We start from the raw sequence: 18,026 nt of genomic DNA, 5'->3' as shown, positions 1-18,026 counted from the left end.
ATAGGCTTTGCAGTCGTGTTTGAGATGAGTGCACGTGCGGTTTGATATTACACATCTGTGATGTAGCAAACCACAGATGTCACAATGTAGCAAGCGTAACATTTCACTTGGTCTGTAATATTGTAGCAGCACAGTATCCCCTTGACATTTCATCAATCATTGGATTACTCGTGATTTGTATTACGTTGGCAACTATGAAAGTATACTGAACAAAAATATAAAGGCAACATGTAAAGTGTTGGCCCCATGTTTCATAAGCTTAAATAAAATATCCCAGAAATGTTCCATATGCACCAAAAGCGTATGTCAAAAAATGTGTTCACAAATGTGTTTACATTCCTGTTAGTGAGCGTTTTTACTTTGCCACGATAATCCACCCACTTGGCAGGTGTGGCATATCAATAAACTGATTAAACAGCATGATCATTACATAGGTGCACAATAAAAGGCCACTCTAAAATGTGTAGTTTTGTGTCATAACACAATGATACAGATGTCTCAAGCTTTGAGGTCCACCAGAGAATTGACATTTTTTCCCTGCCACTGGCTTCCCAGTGGGTGGACCTGACTCCCAAATGGGTGGGCCTATGCCCTCACAGGTCTACTCAAGGCTGTGCCGCTGTCAAATCAAATGTTATTTGTCACATGTGCCGAATACAACAGGTGTAGTTCTTACAGTGAAATGCTTACTTACAAGCCCTTAACCAACAATGCAGTTTTAAGAAAATACCCCACAGAAAATAAAAGAGAAGAATAACAAATAATTCAAGAGCAGCAGTACAATAACAATAGCGGGGCTATATTCAGGCGGTACAGAGTCAATGTGCGGGGGAACTTGTGTTGAGGTAATATGTACATGTAGGTAGAGTTATTAAAGTGACTATGCATAGATGATAACAGAGTAGCAGCAGTGTAGGGGGGCAATGCAAATAGTCTGGTTGATTAGATGTCGTGAAATACATAGATTAAGGCAACATTTATTTATTCCAATTGACTGATTTCCTTATATTAACTGTAACTCAGTAAAATCGTTTGGAATTGTTGCATGTTGCATTCATATTTTTTTCAGTATAATAACTTGATAGAGAAGGTATTTACTTGCCCAAGTCAAGCACTGTCCGCCTACAATAATAATGTTATTATCAGAGGTAGCATAGTAAGCGTGAATCTGGGACACTCAAGTAATATGATACGTTATGTTTGGCATGGTTACATAAAACAGAAGAATCTCACCATGGACAACTGTAGAATTTTAGCTAATTAGAAACTTTTCAACTACTTGGCATGTTAGCTAACCCTTCCCCTAACCTTAAAACCCTTTAACTCAACTCTTAACCGTAACCTTAACCCTAACCCCCTAGCCTAGCTAACGTTAGCCAGCTAGCTAATATTAACCACAACTAATTGGAATTCATAACATATCACACACTTTCCACATTTTTTACAAATGTGTTTTGCAAATTCGTAACTTATCATACGAATTTTAATTCATAACATATCATACGAAATGGATGATGGGACATCGACAAATTAATACATAGCCTACCATACAAAAACGCAACATATCATACTAAATGGAGTGTCTCAGATTTACATAAAGAATAATGTGAAATGCTCTGAGACCAGGTTGTGTGCTGGGAAGAAAAGTGCAATCATCACCTTGAAAATGAAGTTTAGAGGCTCAATTCAATCCAACCCTTTTGCAGTATTTACCCAGTAGCTCTTTTTCCAATGGCCAAATTAACTGACAGATTCGTCTTCAGTACTGTATAAAACCCTACAACTACTGCCACCCAGGGCGAACGTCTCACAGGTATGCTGTCACTTTTCAGAATTAGAAGTATGGGAACAGGATGAACATGTTAAATAAAGGTAAATATATATATATATATATATATACCAGTCAAAAGTTTGGACACACATAAACATTCAAGGGTTTTTCTTTATTTCTAATATTTTCTACATTGTAGAATAATGGAGAAGACATCAAAACTATGAAATAGCACATATGGAATCAAAAAAAGTGTTAAATCAAATATATTTAATATTCTTCAAAGTAGCCAATTGTTGCCTTGATTACAGCTTTGCACACTCTTGGCATTCTCTCAACCAGCTTCATGAGGTCTCACCTGGAATGCATTTCAATTAACAGATGTGCCTTGTTAAAAGTTAATTTGTGGAATTTCTTTCCTTCATAATGTATTTTAGCCAGTCAATTGTGTTGTGACAAGGTAGGGTTAGTTTACAGACGATAGCACTATTTGGTAAAAGACCAAGTCCATATTATGGCAAGTACAGCTCAAATAAGAAAAGAGAAATGACAGTCCATCATTACTTTAAGACATGAAGGTCAGTCAATGCGGAACATTTCAAGAAAGTTTCTTCAAGTGCAGTCTCAAAAACCATCAAGCACTATGATGAAACTGGCTCTCATGAGGACCGCCACAGGAAAGGAAGACTCAGAGTTACCTCTGCCGCAGAGGATAAGTTCATTAATTACCAGCCTCAGAAATTGCAGCCCAAATAAATGCTTCACAGAGTTCAAGTAACAGACACATCTCAACATCAACTGTTCAGAGGAGACTGTGTGAATCAAGCCTTCATGGTCGAATTGCTGCAAATAAACCACTACTAAAGGACACCAATTAGAAGAAGAGACTTTCTTGGGCCAAGAAATAGGAGCAATGGACATCAGACCGTTGGAAATCTGTCCTTTGGTCTGATGACTCCAAATGTGAGATTTTTAGTACCCAACTGCCGTGTCTTTGAGACACAGAGTAGGTGAAGGGATGATCTCTGCATGTGTGTTCCCACCGTGAAGCATGGAGGAGGGGGTGTGATGGTGTGGGGGTGCTTTGCTGGTGACACTGTCAGTAATTTATTTAGAATATAAGGCACACTTAACCAGCATGGCTACCACCGCAATCTGCAGCGATACGCCATCCCATCTGGTATGCGCTGAGTGGATCTATCATTTGATTTTCAACAGGACAATGACCCACCACATTTCCAGGCTGTGTAAGGGCTATTTGACCAAGAAGGAGAGTGATGGAGTGCTGCATCAAATGACCTGGCTTCCACAATCACCTGACCTCAACCCAATTGACATGGTTTGGGATGAAATGGACCGCAGAGTGAGGGAAAAACAGCCAAAAAATGTTCAACATATGTGGGAACTCCTTCAAGACTGTTGGAAAAGTATTCCAGGTGAAGCTGGTTGAGAGAATGCCAAGAATGTGCAAAGCTGAGAGATTTTGTTAAGCAGAATGCACCTGAGTAGGATTCTATTTCATTGACAGGCACACTCAGGCACTAGCGGTCCTGGCGGCGGGGGGCAGGGGGTCCAGTGTCCCTGTGACAACAACTTTGGACCCCCTTGTGGCCCCCCTAAATGTGGAGTATGAAATAATTTTTACATAACACATTTTTGCTATTGTTCTTTTTTTACATCCGTTATTAGACAGTGGCAACGATGATGATTATGAACATGGTATTTTGCCTGCTAATGCCTGCAATGCAGTGAAGAAAACGATATGACAACAATAACGTCTAATGTAACTGGCCCCTCTAACAGTACATCTGGCCCACGCTTGGCCCCCCCAGTTGAAATGGTCTAGAACCGCCACTGCGCATTCTCTACACAGACTGGGTGCCCCATAACCATAAGCTGCAGTAGGCCTATACGCAAATAGAATATTCCGCATATGTATCTGTGCCATTCACTTTGAACTGAACTGTTTTTACAGGGTGATCGGTCTTGAGTAGATGAGCTTGTTTTGAGATCAAAGTAAGAACTACATGTAGTGAGCATGTGCACATATGTACATATATGTTCATATCCTTTGCTAGTTAGTGAGTTATTAGCCCAGTTATAGATCATTTGTAGTCAGCAATGGGGTGACTGCTTCCTCCAAGAGCACAAAATGTGTGTACATGACATCTAGACATCTTTGAAGAGCGAGTCAGTTAAAGAGCTTTTTCATTTTTTATTCTGAAAGGGGTGTTGTTTTTTCAGACAGGCTTGAATAAGCTAAGTAGCCAAAAGCAGAGGGTAGTATAGTTTGTCAGATTCTCTGTAATAATGGTATGGGAATAATTATGCATTTTATTTTGTGAAGTGGATCAAACAACACAACATTATATACAGTCACCTCCTTGTCTGAATGACAAGTGGATAAACAGGTTTTTAGTGTCAAGCGTAGTGTTGGCCTACGTTGAACGGTTCACATATTGGCTGCTACTATAGGCTGAACGATAGAACAAAATGTTTAATCGAAAACCAGATGTTTTAGGCTTAGTTGAGATGATGCAGAGGTATTCTACATTACGTTTCCAATGTTAGAGTCGAACCGTTAGGGGCAAAAGGAGCCAGATGTATTACTAAAATACCAAAATATCGCTGTTGCAACGAATTGTCAAAATGAAGGCCTTATTGACATGTTTCCCAATAACTAAGCCTAAAAACATCTGGTTTTCGATTAAACGTTTTTTTGTCAAGAAAGTTACTATTTAATGTAATTGTAGCCTGTTAGGTTATTAGAAAGATTTCCATAAAATTGGTAGGTTGTAATCGCATTAAGGCCTATAAACTATAGACTAGTTCATGACCAGGTTTTAATAGCCAACCATCCTCATTTGTGTGGCCAATCATTAAAATGAACTGTGATAACGTCATGAACCCAGAGCCACAGAGCAGTCTATCTGAAAAAGAACTGCACATCAGATGAAACGTCACGATTAAAAGAGAACTTCTTGGGGCTTCGCTCTCGATACGGTCTCATTGTGAGACAAAGCTACATACGTTGAAGACCAATGCCAATGAAGGGAAAGAGGAGAGTTGAGATCGGTGAGTTATTAAAATCATCATCAACAATGTGTTTTATAGCACAAATAATCAATGGAATAGTATTATCTCTATTCACATTGAAATTTAGCGTCATGGTTGTCTTATTCATACGTTTGTTCGACGACTGTTTTATTCTATAACCCTAAAGTAACAATACATGTCCAACTTTTCCCCAAATACATTTGAAAACAAAATAAAAACATTAATTCTAGCTAATTATTTGTTAAAATGTAAATGTTGCACAAAACTATAAGCTGCATTTTATACATTCCCATCGTCGCAAATTCCTCAACATCATCCATCTGCTGTGTATAATGTATTTATTTTTTTGTATTCACCTGAAAGAAAAACATTGCAACAAATTGATGAAAATACGCCTTGATTAGATATTATAAAGTAATTTGGTTTCCGTTGATCTGGTTCTCTGTTTCTGCAGCTGCGCTCTTGTTGCTGTGCGCTCTTTGTGACGGAGACGAGTTGCAGCCTCAGCGAGACGCACCTCGAGCGCAATGTATCACCACCAGCCTGACTGTAGGTGCCTAAACTGACCGTATTTGTGCATTCGTGGGATTAATTGATCAACCTGACCGGTCACTTACTGTAAACCTAAATGATCAATCGGATTTTGAAAAGACCTGTGGCCTGTCCCCCGCTTCGGTTCCTGTTTCATTACTTATTAGAGTGAAAGTTTGGTGGTCTGTGGCTGAGTCCCATTTTGAGATTATCCTCACAAACAATACATCCGGTTTGTCAGCTCATGTGCATTTATCGTTGAGATTTTTCTAATGGTGGGCTGTGTGGCCGAATGTCACTTCACATTGCATTGCAGAAGGATACAGGATTGCTCTGGTCATATATTTTGAAGGATAATACAAGTGAAATTCTGCAGCCCTAACATAACTCTGAGAGCAGATGTATTTCTGCTCTGACTTCAACAAGGTAAATGGAATAACAATGCATAAAAGAAGAGGGCGGAAACTCACAGTTAGTGGTGGTGACATAGCACCACAGCACAGGAGGCTGCTGAGGGGAGAACAGCTCATAATAATGGCTGGAACAGAGACAATGGAATGGAACCTGGAAACCATGTGTTTAATGAATTTGATACCATTCGCTCCAATCATTACCACAAGCCCGTTCTCCCCAATTAAGCTGCCAAACATCCTCCTGTGTACCACACCTACTAACCTATGTGTTCCTGTCATACACTGTCTAAAAAGGTGTCAAAACACATGCTTATAGATGCAGTCCTCTAAATGTGACCTTGACTCAGAGAACAAAAGCAGAACTGCTATTTTAATAGAATGTCAAGAAATGTACAATTTACATTCTCGCCAGGCTTCTCGTACTTTCCAAATGTAAAACAAAGTTTGATGAATGTCTGACATTTGTGTTCAAACAGCTTTATGAGTATTCTGAAAACGGATCTATATTCACTTCAAAAGCCATCTCGTTTTACAGCTGATCATCCTCACTTACTCTCTCTCCCTGACATGGTGACATGTTGTTCCAGGGGGTGTGGTGTACTCTGTCTGAAGCCCATCTGAATGGTTCTGGTCCTACCAGACTAGAGGTCCCTGCTGGACAGAGCCTCCATATCATCATGCAGAGCCTCCCAGGAGATCCTGTCTGCAGCTGGAGCCGTGGACCTGACCCAATAAGGTAGGCATGGGTGTGTTTTTTTTTTTCAATTTAAAGTTTTATTAAGTTTTCTTGTTTTTCAATCAACCAACAAAACACATTCCACATTCACAGATGTGACAGGCTTAAAAAAAAGAAGAAAAAAAGAAGTTAAAGTATATAATAATAATACATTTAAAAAAAAATACAATTAAAATAAAAGATTATGAAAAATAATCAACGTTTTTTTTTTGTGTATGTACTGTGTGTATATATATATATATATTATACTGTACATACACACATCCATATATACACACACATACACATACATACACATATACATACATTCACACCCATACACACACACACATATCCTACATACCTACATGTATTCACAAGTTTTTTTTTAAACACACAAAAAACATATATATAAAACTTGCAGCAGCACCATCGAGGTTCTTATGAGCTATTTCTAGCCTTCGCTGAGACAACGAGACAATAATTCGTTTTTAGTTTTTACAGCACCTTGGTGTGGGTGTGTTTGTCTTTGTTGTGTTACCTGGCGCCTCAAGGCCATTGTATCATTATTGCGGGCTTCTGTGTACTTTTGCATCCTTGCTGAATTCATCTGTAATTCTTTGTCCTGCCAACAGAGGGGGCTATTCTATGGCCATACCACAGACGTCTGTGAGTGATTCTGGAGAGTACTCCTTCGGCTGTGTGAATTGTGGCATCATCTCCTCCCTGACGCTCTCTCTACTGGTTGGACCTCCTCTGAGTGAGTGACAGACCTTCTTTTCTAAACCACTAATGTGATATCAGATTCTGATCTGCACCACATTAAAGTCATATAACGTCAATACCATCATCATGATTCTGAACAACATTGAAATTGCTAGCTGTAGTTCATTCTCCCATTGGTTACCTTCAGGACGTCCGTCAAAGCCACATCTGAAATACATCCCTGGGAGAAGAGGCTTTTTACCAAACTTCCAGTGTTCTTCAGAGGGAAATCCCAAGCCAGAAATCAAATGGTTCAATAACCTTGACAAGACTGGGTAAACTTTGGTGAACATAATATAGAATCTTAAAGAGTGTCTTCAAGGGTTTTGACTTGAGTTTTGACTTGAGTTTCATATGTAGGACCTCTCCAAGGATGGCTACTACATACTTTCATTTCCCCTCCTGTCCCACAGACAAGGTAGTCATGGGAACGAGACATCTAAGGACTCCGAGAGGTCCAACAACACAGAGGGAAGTAAACCATACTACAAGACAACAGTTATGTGCTGTGCTATTAACCCCAAAGGAGAAGAGTGTTCTCAGCTCTATGACTATGGTTAGTATTGTTGTAAAAGTGTCAACGTAATGCCCCAAAAAACAAAATGGAATTAAAGGCACTCAGTCAGTTGAATAGTGACTGATGTGTGATCTGTTGGCTTCCTGTGTGTGTCTCAGACTTGGACAGCAGTCGTAGTGTGGATGATGATAATGAAGCTCCAGAGATCACTCTGAGCCCGGGTCAGCCCCTGCTGCTCCGCTGTAGAGAGAGAGAGAACAGCACTACACAGTGGCTGACAGAGAATCAGGAACATGTAAGCGTTATCACTCATTCATTAACCTTTTACTTACATTGTTGAAAGCATATGATCAGAACCATTTCACTTTCCTCTCCAAGACTTGTTCACTGTATTTGAGGTAATGCAGTATACCGTCTTTTCCTCCAGGTGTCCGTATATCAACTATCCTATAAAGGAATAGGTATGACCTACCTGTTCTTTGAGTCGGTGAGAGTGAACCACAGTGGCATCTACATCTGCCGGAGCAACAAGAACAAGATGAAGTCCACCCACATCCGGGTCCTGGGTCAGTACAACAGGCAACAGCACTGAATCCTTCTCTTTTTACCTTTTCTTTTCAGTCAAACATTCCCTTGACTTTTTAAAAATGTCTATCTGTACTTGGTCTTTACTCATCTGTCAGACACTTTCTTGTCATCTGACCTGATTCTCTCCGTACCACCACCCCTACCTGTTTTCCCCCCATATGATGATTTCCAAGTGATTTCCATGTGATTTCCAAGTGATTTCCATGTGATTTCCAAGTGATTTCCATGTGATTTCCATGTGATTTCCATGTGATTTCCAAGTGATTTCCATGTGATTTCCAAGTGATTTCCATGTGATTTCCATGTGATTTCCATGTGATTTCCAAGTGATTTCAATGTGATTTCCGGTGTTGTGTGTCCTCAGAGAAGGGCTTCATTTCCATCGACCAGCTGAATGAGAGCAGTACCATCTCAGCCCAGGAGATGCCAGGGTTCTGTCTGCGGGCCCTGGTCTCCTCATACCCTCTCCTACGCTGCCATTGGCTGGGCCCGGGTGGTGTACAGACTCAGTGCCCTGAACCCACACGGCTGTGGAAGAACAGGTAGAGTAAGGCTGGTGGCCTCTGTGTGGGCTTCCTGAGACTTCATTTAATCCAGGACATACTGCCATATCCATGTTCTATTTGGTTCCATGTTTCTGTTGCAGTTTTATAAAGCTTTACTAAAGGTCTACTGTATCTACAAGATTTGATGAGGTTAAGTCTGGTTCAATAAGGTTCCATATGGTCCCCCCCCCCCCCCCCCCCCCCCCAGGACTCTGGAGCTATGTAACCCTGAGCCAGGAGAGTACCAGTTAAATCTGGAGGCCGGGGTGCTGAACCTCACAAAGACCCTCTCTCTGTGTGTGGCAAGTGAGTGACAGCCAACTGCCCAGTCAGATAAGACTTGTGATTGTGTGCATGACTCCTCAGTAAGACACCTGTCCTCCTCTGTCTCTCAGGTACGCCCACCCCCACTCTCTTCCAGGAAGAAGACTCCATCACCTGTAAGACCAACAGCCCCCTCCCCTTCAACCTCACCTGGAGGTTCTGCTCTCTGTCCAATGACAGGTACCTCTAGATTTAGGCCAGAGTTTCTCATGTTAGGATTCAGCTATATATCTTAACACTAGTGGTGTGCACCAATATCAACAATTCAATATGATATTTATATCATTTGATATCGATATGAGCAAGGCATATGCGGCGGCAGGGTAGCCTAGTGGTTAGAGCTGACAGCTCGGGATTCAAACTTGCAACCTTTCATTTACTAGTCCAACATCTGTCGTTCTGCCCCTGAACAAGGCAGTTAACCCACTGTTCCTAGGCCGTCATTGAAAATGAAGAATTTGTTCTTAACTGACCTTAAATAAAGATTTTAAAAAATCTTGATATTGGTTATTGTTCCTGTTAGCCTACCCAGATAGCACATAATGTTCTGAGAACCATATGTTTCTTAGTGCTTGGTGAGAGTGTGGTTGTCCTATGGTTATTTTCCATACAATCTTCCTACAAAGTTTTGGGAATCCAGGATTCGTTCTGAGAACCATATTTTTGTTAGGTGTCAATTTCATGGTTCTATTTAAAGTAATGCTCTCAGAACGTTCAGAGAACATTAAGAAACAACGTTCTTAAAAATAATATTCCTAAGCAAATTCATTTCCATGTGTCCTATCTTTGCTTGAAGTTCAGAACAGTAAACCTAAGCTAGCAGTGTTATTAAAAGTCTTATTGAAACATGTTCTCAGAACGTTAATTAATTATCTTCAAATCACCTATTCATTTCCGTTCTCAGAACGTACCTTCCAGGAAAACTTTCAGGGAACCATAGTAAAACGTTCTCGGAACCTACTTTCCCACAACTTCTAAGAAACCAAATGTGCTAGCTGGGTATTTACTTACTTACTTACTTAGTCCTCTTCATTCCTATTTGGAACATAAGGCTTCCTTCCACAAGAGGGCACCACTGCTGCTGGTCTTCTGCCTTTTTGGGGATGGTTTTCCATGATAGGCCACTGTCCTTCATCTCTTTCTCCACAGCCCTTCGCCAGGTTTCTTTTGGGTGGCCACACTTCCTTTTGTTAACTTACACTATTATGTAAAATAAAAATACAGGATTTTGCTGCAACACTCTTACAGACTGGCAATTTAGCATAGGCCTACTTAAATGCCTGCTGATAGGCCATCAACAAGGTTCCCATTGCCCAATTGGCAATCAGCAAAAAGTTGTCTGAACTGCACAAAGCCAGTGCAATGTTATTCATTAAAAACGATATATCGAAATTGGTTTTAAAAAATGCAGCTGATATCGATTTTCAATGCCATTGCCCATGCCTAGTTAACACCTGAAGCAACTTTATGGGGAGGTTTCCCTGACACAAACTAAGATCATTTTCAATGGAAATTCTCCATTGATCGTGCTGTTTAGTCCAGGAATAGACTTAATCTGTGTCTGGGAAACCGACCCTACGTGTTTTTCTGTGTGTGATAACCTGCCCCCCCCCCCCCCCCCCCCCCCCACAGCTGTCAGTCAGAGTCTGCAGCCTGGAAGGAGATCCCTGCCCCTCCCCCAGAGCTCTGTGACTCAGACCAGTTCTGCCATAAGAAGGTCGTCAGCTCCCTGGACAGGGTCGAGGTGGGGAACCACTTTGTCAAGTGCTGCATTGCAAACTCTGTCCACTCACAGTCACACTGCAGCGAGCCACTGTTCAATGCAGGAACGGTCTTTCAGCAGCAGCGTACCTTCAAACAACGTAAGTGGTCAGTCAGGAAAAATAAGTCATCAGAAAATCATCTACAGCTTTGAGTATTTTTATAATGGTTGTCATCAGAGCTCCAGTGTGGAACAGAATTGGTCACAGTGTTATCACGGCTGTTGTCAGACATTGGTTATATCTGTTGATGTGTGTGTTCCATCAGCCTCCAACTCCTCTCAACTCCTGAAGGTGTCCAGTCTGGTTCTGTTCCTGGCTTTGATGCTGGTCAGCGTGACGCTGCTCTACTTCCTCAGGAAAAAGGTACACACACACAGACACACAGACAGACTTGCTCACCACACTCAAACATTCTCACACCCTCCTGATATGTTGTGTGTAGAAACCCCAGTACCAGAGCCAGCTGCAGGTGATTCAGATGACGGGGTCTAATGACAACGACTACATCTACATCAACTTCAAAGACTTCCAGTACGAGCAGAAATGGGAGTTCCCCAGAGAGAACCTGGAGCTGGGTAAGACTGGGGGAGATGTACCAGTGGAATGACTTAGCCTGACCCATCTACTTGGGAATCTCTAGTCTCCAGCCTCACCAATAGTATTCCCACCAACCCTGTGTTGTTGTGGTCTTTCTCCCCAGGGAAGGAGCTGGGCTCCGGGGCCTTTGGCATGGTGCTTCAGGCTACAGCCCACGGCATCTGCAATCCTGGGATCTCCCTGCAGGTGGCTGTCAAGATGCTGAAAGGTATAGGGTTTAACCTGTGTGATGTTTTACACTGCTGGTGTTTGCTGAAGACACACTTTGTTTTTCATACTATTTAACATACCCTGCACCAGTGAAGTCACTCAGGTCGTTGTTGAGTCTTGATGTTTGCCCATGCAGAGAAGCATGAGACAGTGGAGAAAGAGGCTCTGATGTCAGAGCTGAAGATGTTGACTCACATCGGACGGCATGCTAACATCGTCAACCTGCTGGGGGCGTGCACTGGCTCAGGTACGACAGCCAATCACAGACAGGCTCAGAAACCAGCATCTAGCAGAAATAACGCAGGAATAACTACAACATGTAATTGCCAAGAACATGTCTTTAGATATTGTACTGAAACGAGTACATGTGTATTTAGGACTGTCTCTAAGCGCCTGTGTGTGACTCTGTGAATGTGTGTATCTGACTCTGTGACTGTGTGACTTTGACAGGGCCAACGTACCTGATCTTCCAGTACTGCCATTATGGGGACCTGCTGAACTACCTGAAGAACAACAGAGAGCTGTACCACAAGTCTCTGACCGAGGCTTTCACCAGGGACCGCTTCAGCAGACTTTACCACAACCTGCCCAAGAGGAGCTCCACTGGAGGGCAAGAGAGCATCGCCCTCCTCAGCCTCACCTCCTCTCCCATGGACAACTCTGATGGTCAGTGTTGTGTAGACACAGACACATGAAGAAATAGGCACGCTAATGTATGAAGCAGCACAGTTAAATACGTCGGTAGGATCTATTCACTGTTTGCCAGTAGATCCTGTTGACCCCAGCTGGTCCATGCTGATCCACAGGTCCAGGGATCTATGAGAAGTTGCAGGAAGAGGAGGAGGAGGAGGCACTGACCTATGACGACCTGCTCAGCTTTTCCTACCAGGTGGCCAAAGGCATGGACTTCCTGTCCTCTAAGCACGTACGTGGATTGACAACCCTGCACACTACACACTGCACCATATTCACTTCACCATGTCCCCTCATACATGTAATACTCCCTATTCCCTACATCATTACTCTCTACACACTCTCTCTATCTGGGTGTGTGTTTCTGTGTCCAGTGCATCCATCGGGACCTTGCGGCCAGGAACGTGTTGGTGTCTCAGGGTGGACTAGTAAAGATCGGAGACTTTGGACTGGCCCGGGACATCCACAACGACTCCAACTACGTAGTGAGAGGAAATGTAGGTACTATACACAGAAGGGAGTGTTTGTCTGTATTCTACAGATGCTCTGTTGTCAGTGACAACAGCTCTGTTCTAGGCATGCGGTGTAAGTGTGTGTGTCTGATGTCTTGTGTCGCAGGTGCGTCTGCCAGTGAAGTGGATGGCTCCAGAGAGTATCTTCCAGGGGATGTACACCATGCAGAGCGATGTCTGGGCCTATGGTATCCTGCTGTGGGAGGTCTTCTCTCTGGGTAGCCACATAAACATACCTACTCTTACTTTTGTAAAAATGTATTGTCATTATTTTATTTCGTTTTTGTCCTTTATATTGTGTGTTGACCGAGTTTGGGGATGAGGTGGGGCTGCCAGGGGTATGTTTAGGATGGGGGGGGGGGGCTTTAAAAAGCATACATACTGTACACTGTACAATTCCCAATCTGGCCCTCAAACCATCATAGCCACCTAATCATCATCAGCTTACAATTGGCTCATTCATCCCCCTCCTCTCCCCTGTAACTATTCCCCAGGTCGTTGCTGTAAATGAGAATGTGTTCTCAGTCAACCTACCTGGTAAAATAACGGTTAAATAAAAATAAAAAAACACACTTATTAAAGATGTATTCCCTGCATCTTTATTATGTGTGATTTGCTCTCTTCCTCCCTCTCTCTCTCCCTCTCTCTCTCCCTACCCCTTTCTCTCTCCCTCTATCTCCCTCTCTCTCCCTACCCCTTTCTCTCTCCCTCTCTCTCCCCCTCTCTCCCTACCCCTTTCTCTCTCCCTCTATCTCCCTATTTTCCTCTACCTCCCCCTCTCCCTTTAAGGTTTGACCCCCTACCCGGGGATAAAGGTGGACAACAACTTCTATGTGATGATAGAGAGAGGTTTTAAGATGGAGCAGCCGTACTATGCCAGTGAATCTGTGTAAGTATCCACAACCGCTCTGCACCTACATCTATACATCATACACATTTAATTACAATCAAATATATGAACTGTAAAGGAGGTTTCATCCCCCTTTCCCTCCTTCTCTCCCACAGGTATAAGATGATGTGCAAGTGCTGGGCACTGGAGCCTCGGGGCCGCCCTCACTTTGCCAAGCTGGTGGCCTTCATGGGCGACCAACTGGCCGACATTGAGGAGAAGGTGAGATTCAAACAACACACGTATCAAACTTTACAACTGGCTAGCACACAGCATTCCATTAGAATCAGGATTTATTCTCATGTCTTACTATGCCCCTTTTCTGTCTTAGCTCTACTGTAACATCCTGGACAAGAGCTCCAATGACTCCTTATACCAGAATGCACCAGTGAATTCTGACCTCTCTGTCTTGGCCAAAGAAAAGGAGGTTCTTTTGACACAGTCACAGAACCAACACTGCAAGACCCATTCCACTGGAGAGGCCCCAACAACCAAAACAACACCCTCTGACATGGATGCCATGGAGGCTGATGATGATACACATCTGTAACCATATCAGTGAGTGCAGGGGCCAATCTATCCTTCTAATTATTCTATTCCATACAACATACTCAGGGTTGGGGAGTAATGGATTACATGTAAGGGATTACAAAAAAAACAGAAACTGCTATCCGTAACAGCAAAAATATTGTTATTGGATTACATATAGTTTTGAAAAACTAGATGATTACTTCGAGGATTACTTTTAAATTCAGAAAGGATGTTTTCTCAATGACATTCAAATCAGCATTGAAAAAAGGCGCAAGTTTATGTTTGTTTCACTTGAGCGAGTCTGACCACAAGTCAGAGACAACTATGATGACACACAAAATGTGTTTGATGGATTGCGGGAAAAGAGCAGGAATAGGCTTTTGTAGGCTACAGTCCAAGCTATGGCTTCCAATGGAATGACTGCTGTCGGCATCCAAAGATTATCCAACTTGAATAAACGCTTGGAGGTCAGGATGACAGCAGTGGTGTAGTCTACGGTGATACGGATGTCACTTATTATTGATATCTACATAGCGTATTGATGTGAGTCACACTGCTGCTCTCTCATTTAGCAATTTCTGCTTTACGGATTGTGGTTATTGTGGATGGCTGTTCACAAATCTAAATGTGTATTTGAACCCAATAATGGTTGAATTCAAGAAGTTTAAGCTGCCTATCAATCATTGTTTTTGAAACCAGTGGACAGCCAGTGAAAAATGTGCTCTTGCAACAACTGCATAGTGTGGATCCCAGCCTATGGAATAAAAGTAGGGGTTTTATTACTCAATCTAATTAATGCTGATAAAAATATACATCCATAGACCTAATGGACACATGCTCAAACTCACACACTTTTGATAGACTTAAAGGGGCAATATGTAGTTGCTGCATCCATTTTATAAATTCTATATATTAATGTAAAGATATAATTTAAGCATATGTAGTAGAAAGTGATGGGTTTGAAGAATCTTAGACAACCAACACATAAAGTAACATTTTAAATCCATGTATGGCTGGTTAAGGGCGCTGTACTGCAGCGCCAGCTGTGCCATCAGAGTCCCTGGGTTCGCGCCCAGGCTCTGTCGTAACCGGCCGCGACCGGGAGGTCCGTGGGGCGACGCACAATTGGCCTAGCGTCGTCCGGGTTAGGGAGGGCTTGGTCGGTAGGGATGTCCTTGTCTCATCGGGCACCAGCGACTCCTGTGGCGGGCCGGGCGCAGTGCGCGCTAACCAAGGTTTCCAGGTGCACGGTGTATCCTCCGACACATTGGTGCGGCTGGCTTCCGGGTTGGATGCGCGCTGTGTTAAGAAGCAGTGCGGCTGGTTGGGTTGTGTATCGGAGGACGCATGACTTTCAACCTTCGTCTCTCCCGAGCCCGTACGGGAGTTGTAGCGATGAGACAAGATAGTAGCTACTACAACAATTGGATACCACGAAATTGGGGAGAAAAAGGGGTAAAAAAAATAAATAAAAAATAAATATATATATATATATTTTTTAAAAATCCATGTATGGCCAGCTATGTAAACTTTAACATTGATTTATCCTGCAAAGATATTATTCAATTGGTAACATACATTTTTGTATTTTTCTAATGCCTCTTAAGGGGAAAGTAATCTAAAAGTAACAGAATGCAATCAGATTATGTTCATGAGTTTGGGTAATCCAAAAGTTACGCTACTGATTACAATTTTGGAGAGGTAACTGTAACGGATTACATTTAGAAAGTAATCTACCCAACACTGAACATACTCTGTTTAAGAACTCACATATTATATTGTGGCACTGGCAGTCTATATTTGTATATTGCTGTGGATTTTAAATGCACTGAATTGAATACTTGCTTTATCCAAATATGTTTAACAATGAATATGTCAATTAAAACTGTTGTATCAAATGCTCGCTCCTACACTGTAGAAATTGATAAATAAATATTTAACATTGAAACATAGTAAAGAATGTAGCATTTAATACATTTTAATACCACGTGTTGGGCTGAGACAACCTCTTCTTGTGAACATATTGCACACATTATATTGAATTTGAGTGTGAAACCAACGCAAGTCGTGTTTTTACTGCTTTTCGATAAAAGTTATTTCAGTCATTATAAATGAGAGCCAGGTTCAGAAGACTGCTGGATTATTCTGTCAGTGTTTTTCTGTGTGAAGTTGCTTTCTTTATGTTTGTCCATTTGAGTTCTCGAAATTATTCTTATATTTGAAATAAAGTATTTAAAATGATCCCTGTTTTTTGTGGATTTTTAGGTCTATCGGTAACAAATAGTGGTGTATTATATTCGGAGACGGGGGGGAAAACAACAGCACAAAATGCACAACAGGTGGCGCGAGAGCTACATTAGTCGCCAGAGTGACAGCTGCGGTTCAGGTGTCCCGAACAACAAACAGGTTTAGGTTCAGGTTGCATTCTAGGTTAGTAAGGCTACAAAGCTGTGCGTAAAAAAGACATGAGTGGTTCCAAAGCGCCTTGTTGTCGATGAGTTCATTAACCCTACAGTAATTGCACACTGGGCTTTTCTGTTGACCTGTCCAAAGGTCCGTTTTTGGGCTGCTGTTGGTGAGTCTGTGCAGACGAGATAGCAGAGTTTAACATGGACATCGGATCAGTGAATGATCTTCCTTATGACGACTTTGTGAATGTTTTCGGTACTGTGGTGGAGAAATCTCAAATCATACCGGATGCGGTGATCTGGAGGCCAGTATAAACTATTTCATCTCGCGCATGGCCCGGCTCAATACGGAATACAAGGACCATGTGGGTTCCCCTTCGTGATGTGCACGCGGATTAACAACAAGACGACCATCCTACGGTAGCTAGAGGAGCGACTCCGGGAACGGGTGCCATCGATGAAGTGAAGAAGATCTGTCATGTCCGTTTACAGGTGCTCTTGGTCCCGGACATACCCAACAAACTATGGCCGTGTTTGAGAACACCAAAACTGTAATGTTTCGTAGGTCAATTTCAGTGGTGGAAAATGTATCCAATTGTCATGCTTGAGTAAAAGTAAAGATACCTTAAAGTAACATTTCTCAAGTAAAAGTGAAATTCACTCATTAAAATACTAATTGAGTAAAATAATTTAGTTTGAAATACATTGAATTATCAAAAGTAAATGTAATTGCTCAAATATACTTATTTATCAAAAGTATAAATACTTTCAAATTCCTTATATTAGGCAAGCCAGATGGCACGATTAAAAAAAAAGAAGTTTTGTTTGCGGATAGTCAGGGGCACACTCAAACATAATTTACAAATTAAACATTTGTGTTTAGTGAGTCTGCCAGATCAGAGGCAGTAAGGACGAAAAGGATGTTGTTTTGATAAGTGCATGAATTGAACCATTCTCCTGTCCTGTTGAGCATTCCAAATGTAACGAGTACTTTTGGGTGCCAGGGAAAATGTATGGTCAGTAAGTACATCATTTTCATTAGGAATGTAGTGTAGTAAGAGTAAAAGTTGTGAAACATATATATAGTAAATTACAGTACAGATACCCCAAAAACAACTTAAGTAATACTTTTAAGTATTTTTACTTAAGTACTTTACACCATTGGTCAATTGTGATTGACTACAAAACGAATGAGTC

At 41.8% G+C, this 18,026-nt stretch overlaps 1 protein-coding gene across 1 annotated transcript; it reads left to right on the top strand.

Moving 5' to 3' along the window:
* Window positions 1-4,675: 4,675 nt before the first annotated feature.
* Window positions 4,676-15,086, top strand: flt3 (fms related receptor tyrosine kinase 3). Its single transcript, XM_036943833.1, has 23 exons — window positions 4,676-4,846; window positions 5,283-5,377; window positions 6,360-6,508; window positions 7,123-7,247; window positions 7,401-7,527; window positions 7,666-7,808; window positions 7,928-8,064; window positions 8,197-8,335; window positions 8,722-8,899; window positions 9,111-9,208; window positions 9,298-9,406; window positions 10,859-11,088; window positions 11,255-11,352; window positions 11,432-11,564; window positions 11,690-11,794; window positions 11,933-12,043; window positions 12,247-12,462; window positions 12,603-12,721; window positions 12,864-12,986; window positions 13,108-13,219; window positions 13,791-13,890; window positions 14,007-14,112; window positions 14,222-15,086. The coding sequence occupies exons 1-23, from the start codon at window positions 4,813-4,815 to the stop codon at window positions 14,438-14,440; spliced, it is 3,006 nt and encodes a 1,001-aa protein (XP_036799728.1). The 5' UTR covers window positions 4,676-4,812; the 3' UTR covers window positions 14,441-15,086.
* The last annotated feature ends 2,940 nt before the right edge of the window (window positions 15,087-18,026 follow it).

This window comes from Oncorhynchus mykiss, chromosome 15 (genome assembly GCF_013265735.2).
Source record: "Oncorhynchus mykiss isolate Arlee chromosome 15, USDA_OmykA_1.1, whole genome shotgun sequence".
Classification (NCBI taxonomy): Eukaryota; Metazoa; Chordata; class Actinopteri; order Salmoniformes; family Salmonidae; genus Oncorhynchus; species Oncorhynchus mykiss.
The sequence above is the reverse complement of the archived record's forward strand: the minus strand, read 5'-3'. Positions and strand labels throughout refer to the sequence as shown.

Excerpts from the sequence above, each read along its gene's own strand:
- flt3 (XM_036943833.1), top strand. The coding sequence starts at position 4,813 with ATGCCAATGAAGGGAAAGAGGAGAGTTGAGATCG. Across the intron at positions 9,209-9,297 it reads CCTCTCTCTGTGTGTGGCAA|GTACGCCCACCCCCACTCTC; the intron begins GTGAGTGACAGC and ends TCTGTCTCTCAG. Across the intron at positions 12,987-13,107 it reads ACTACGTAGTGAGAGGAAAT|GTGCGTCTGCCAGTGAAGTG; the intron begins GTAGGTACTATA and ends CTTGTGTCGCAG.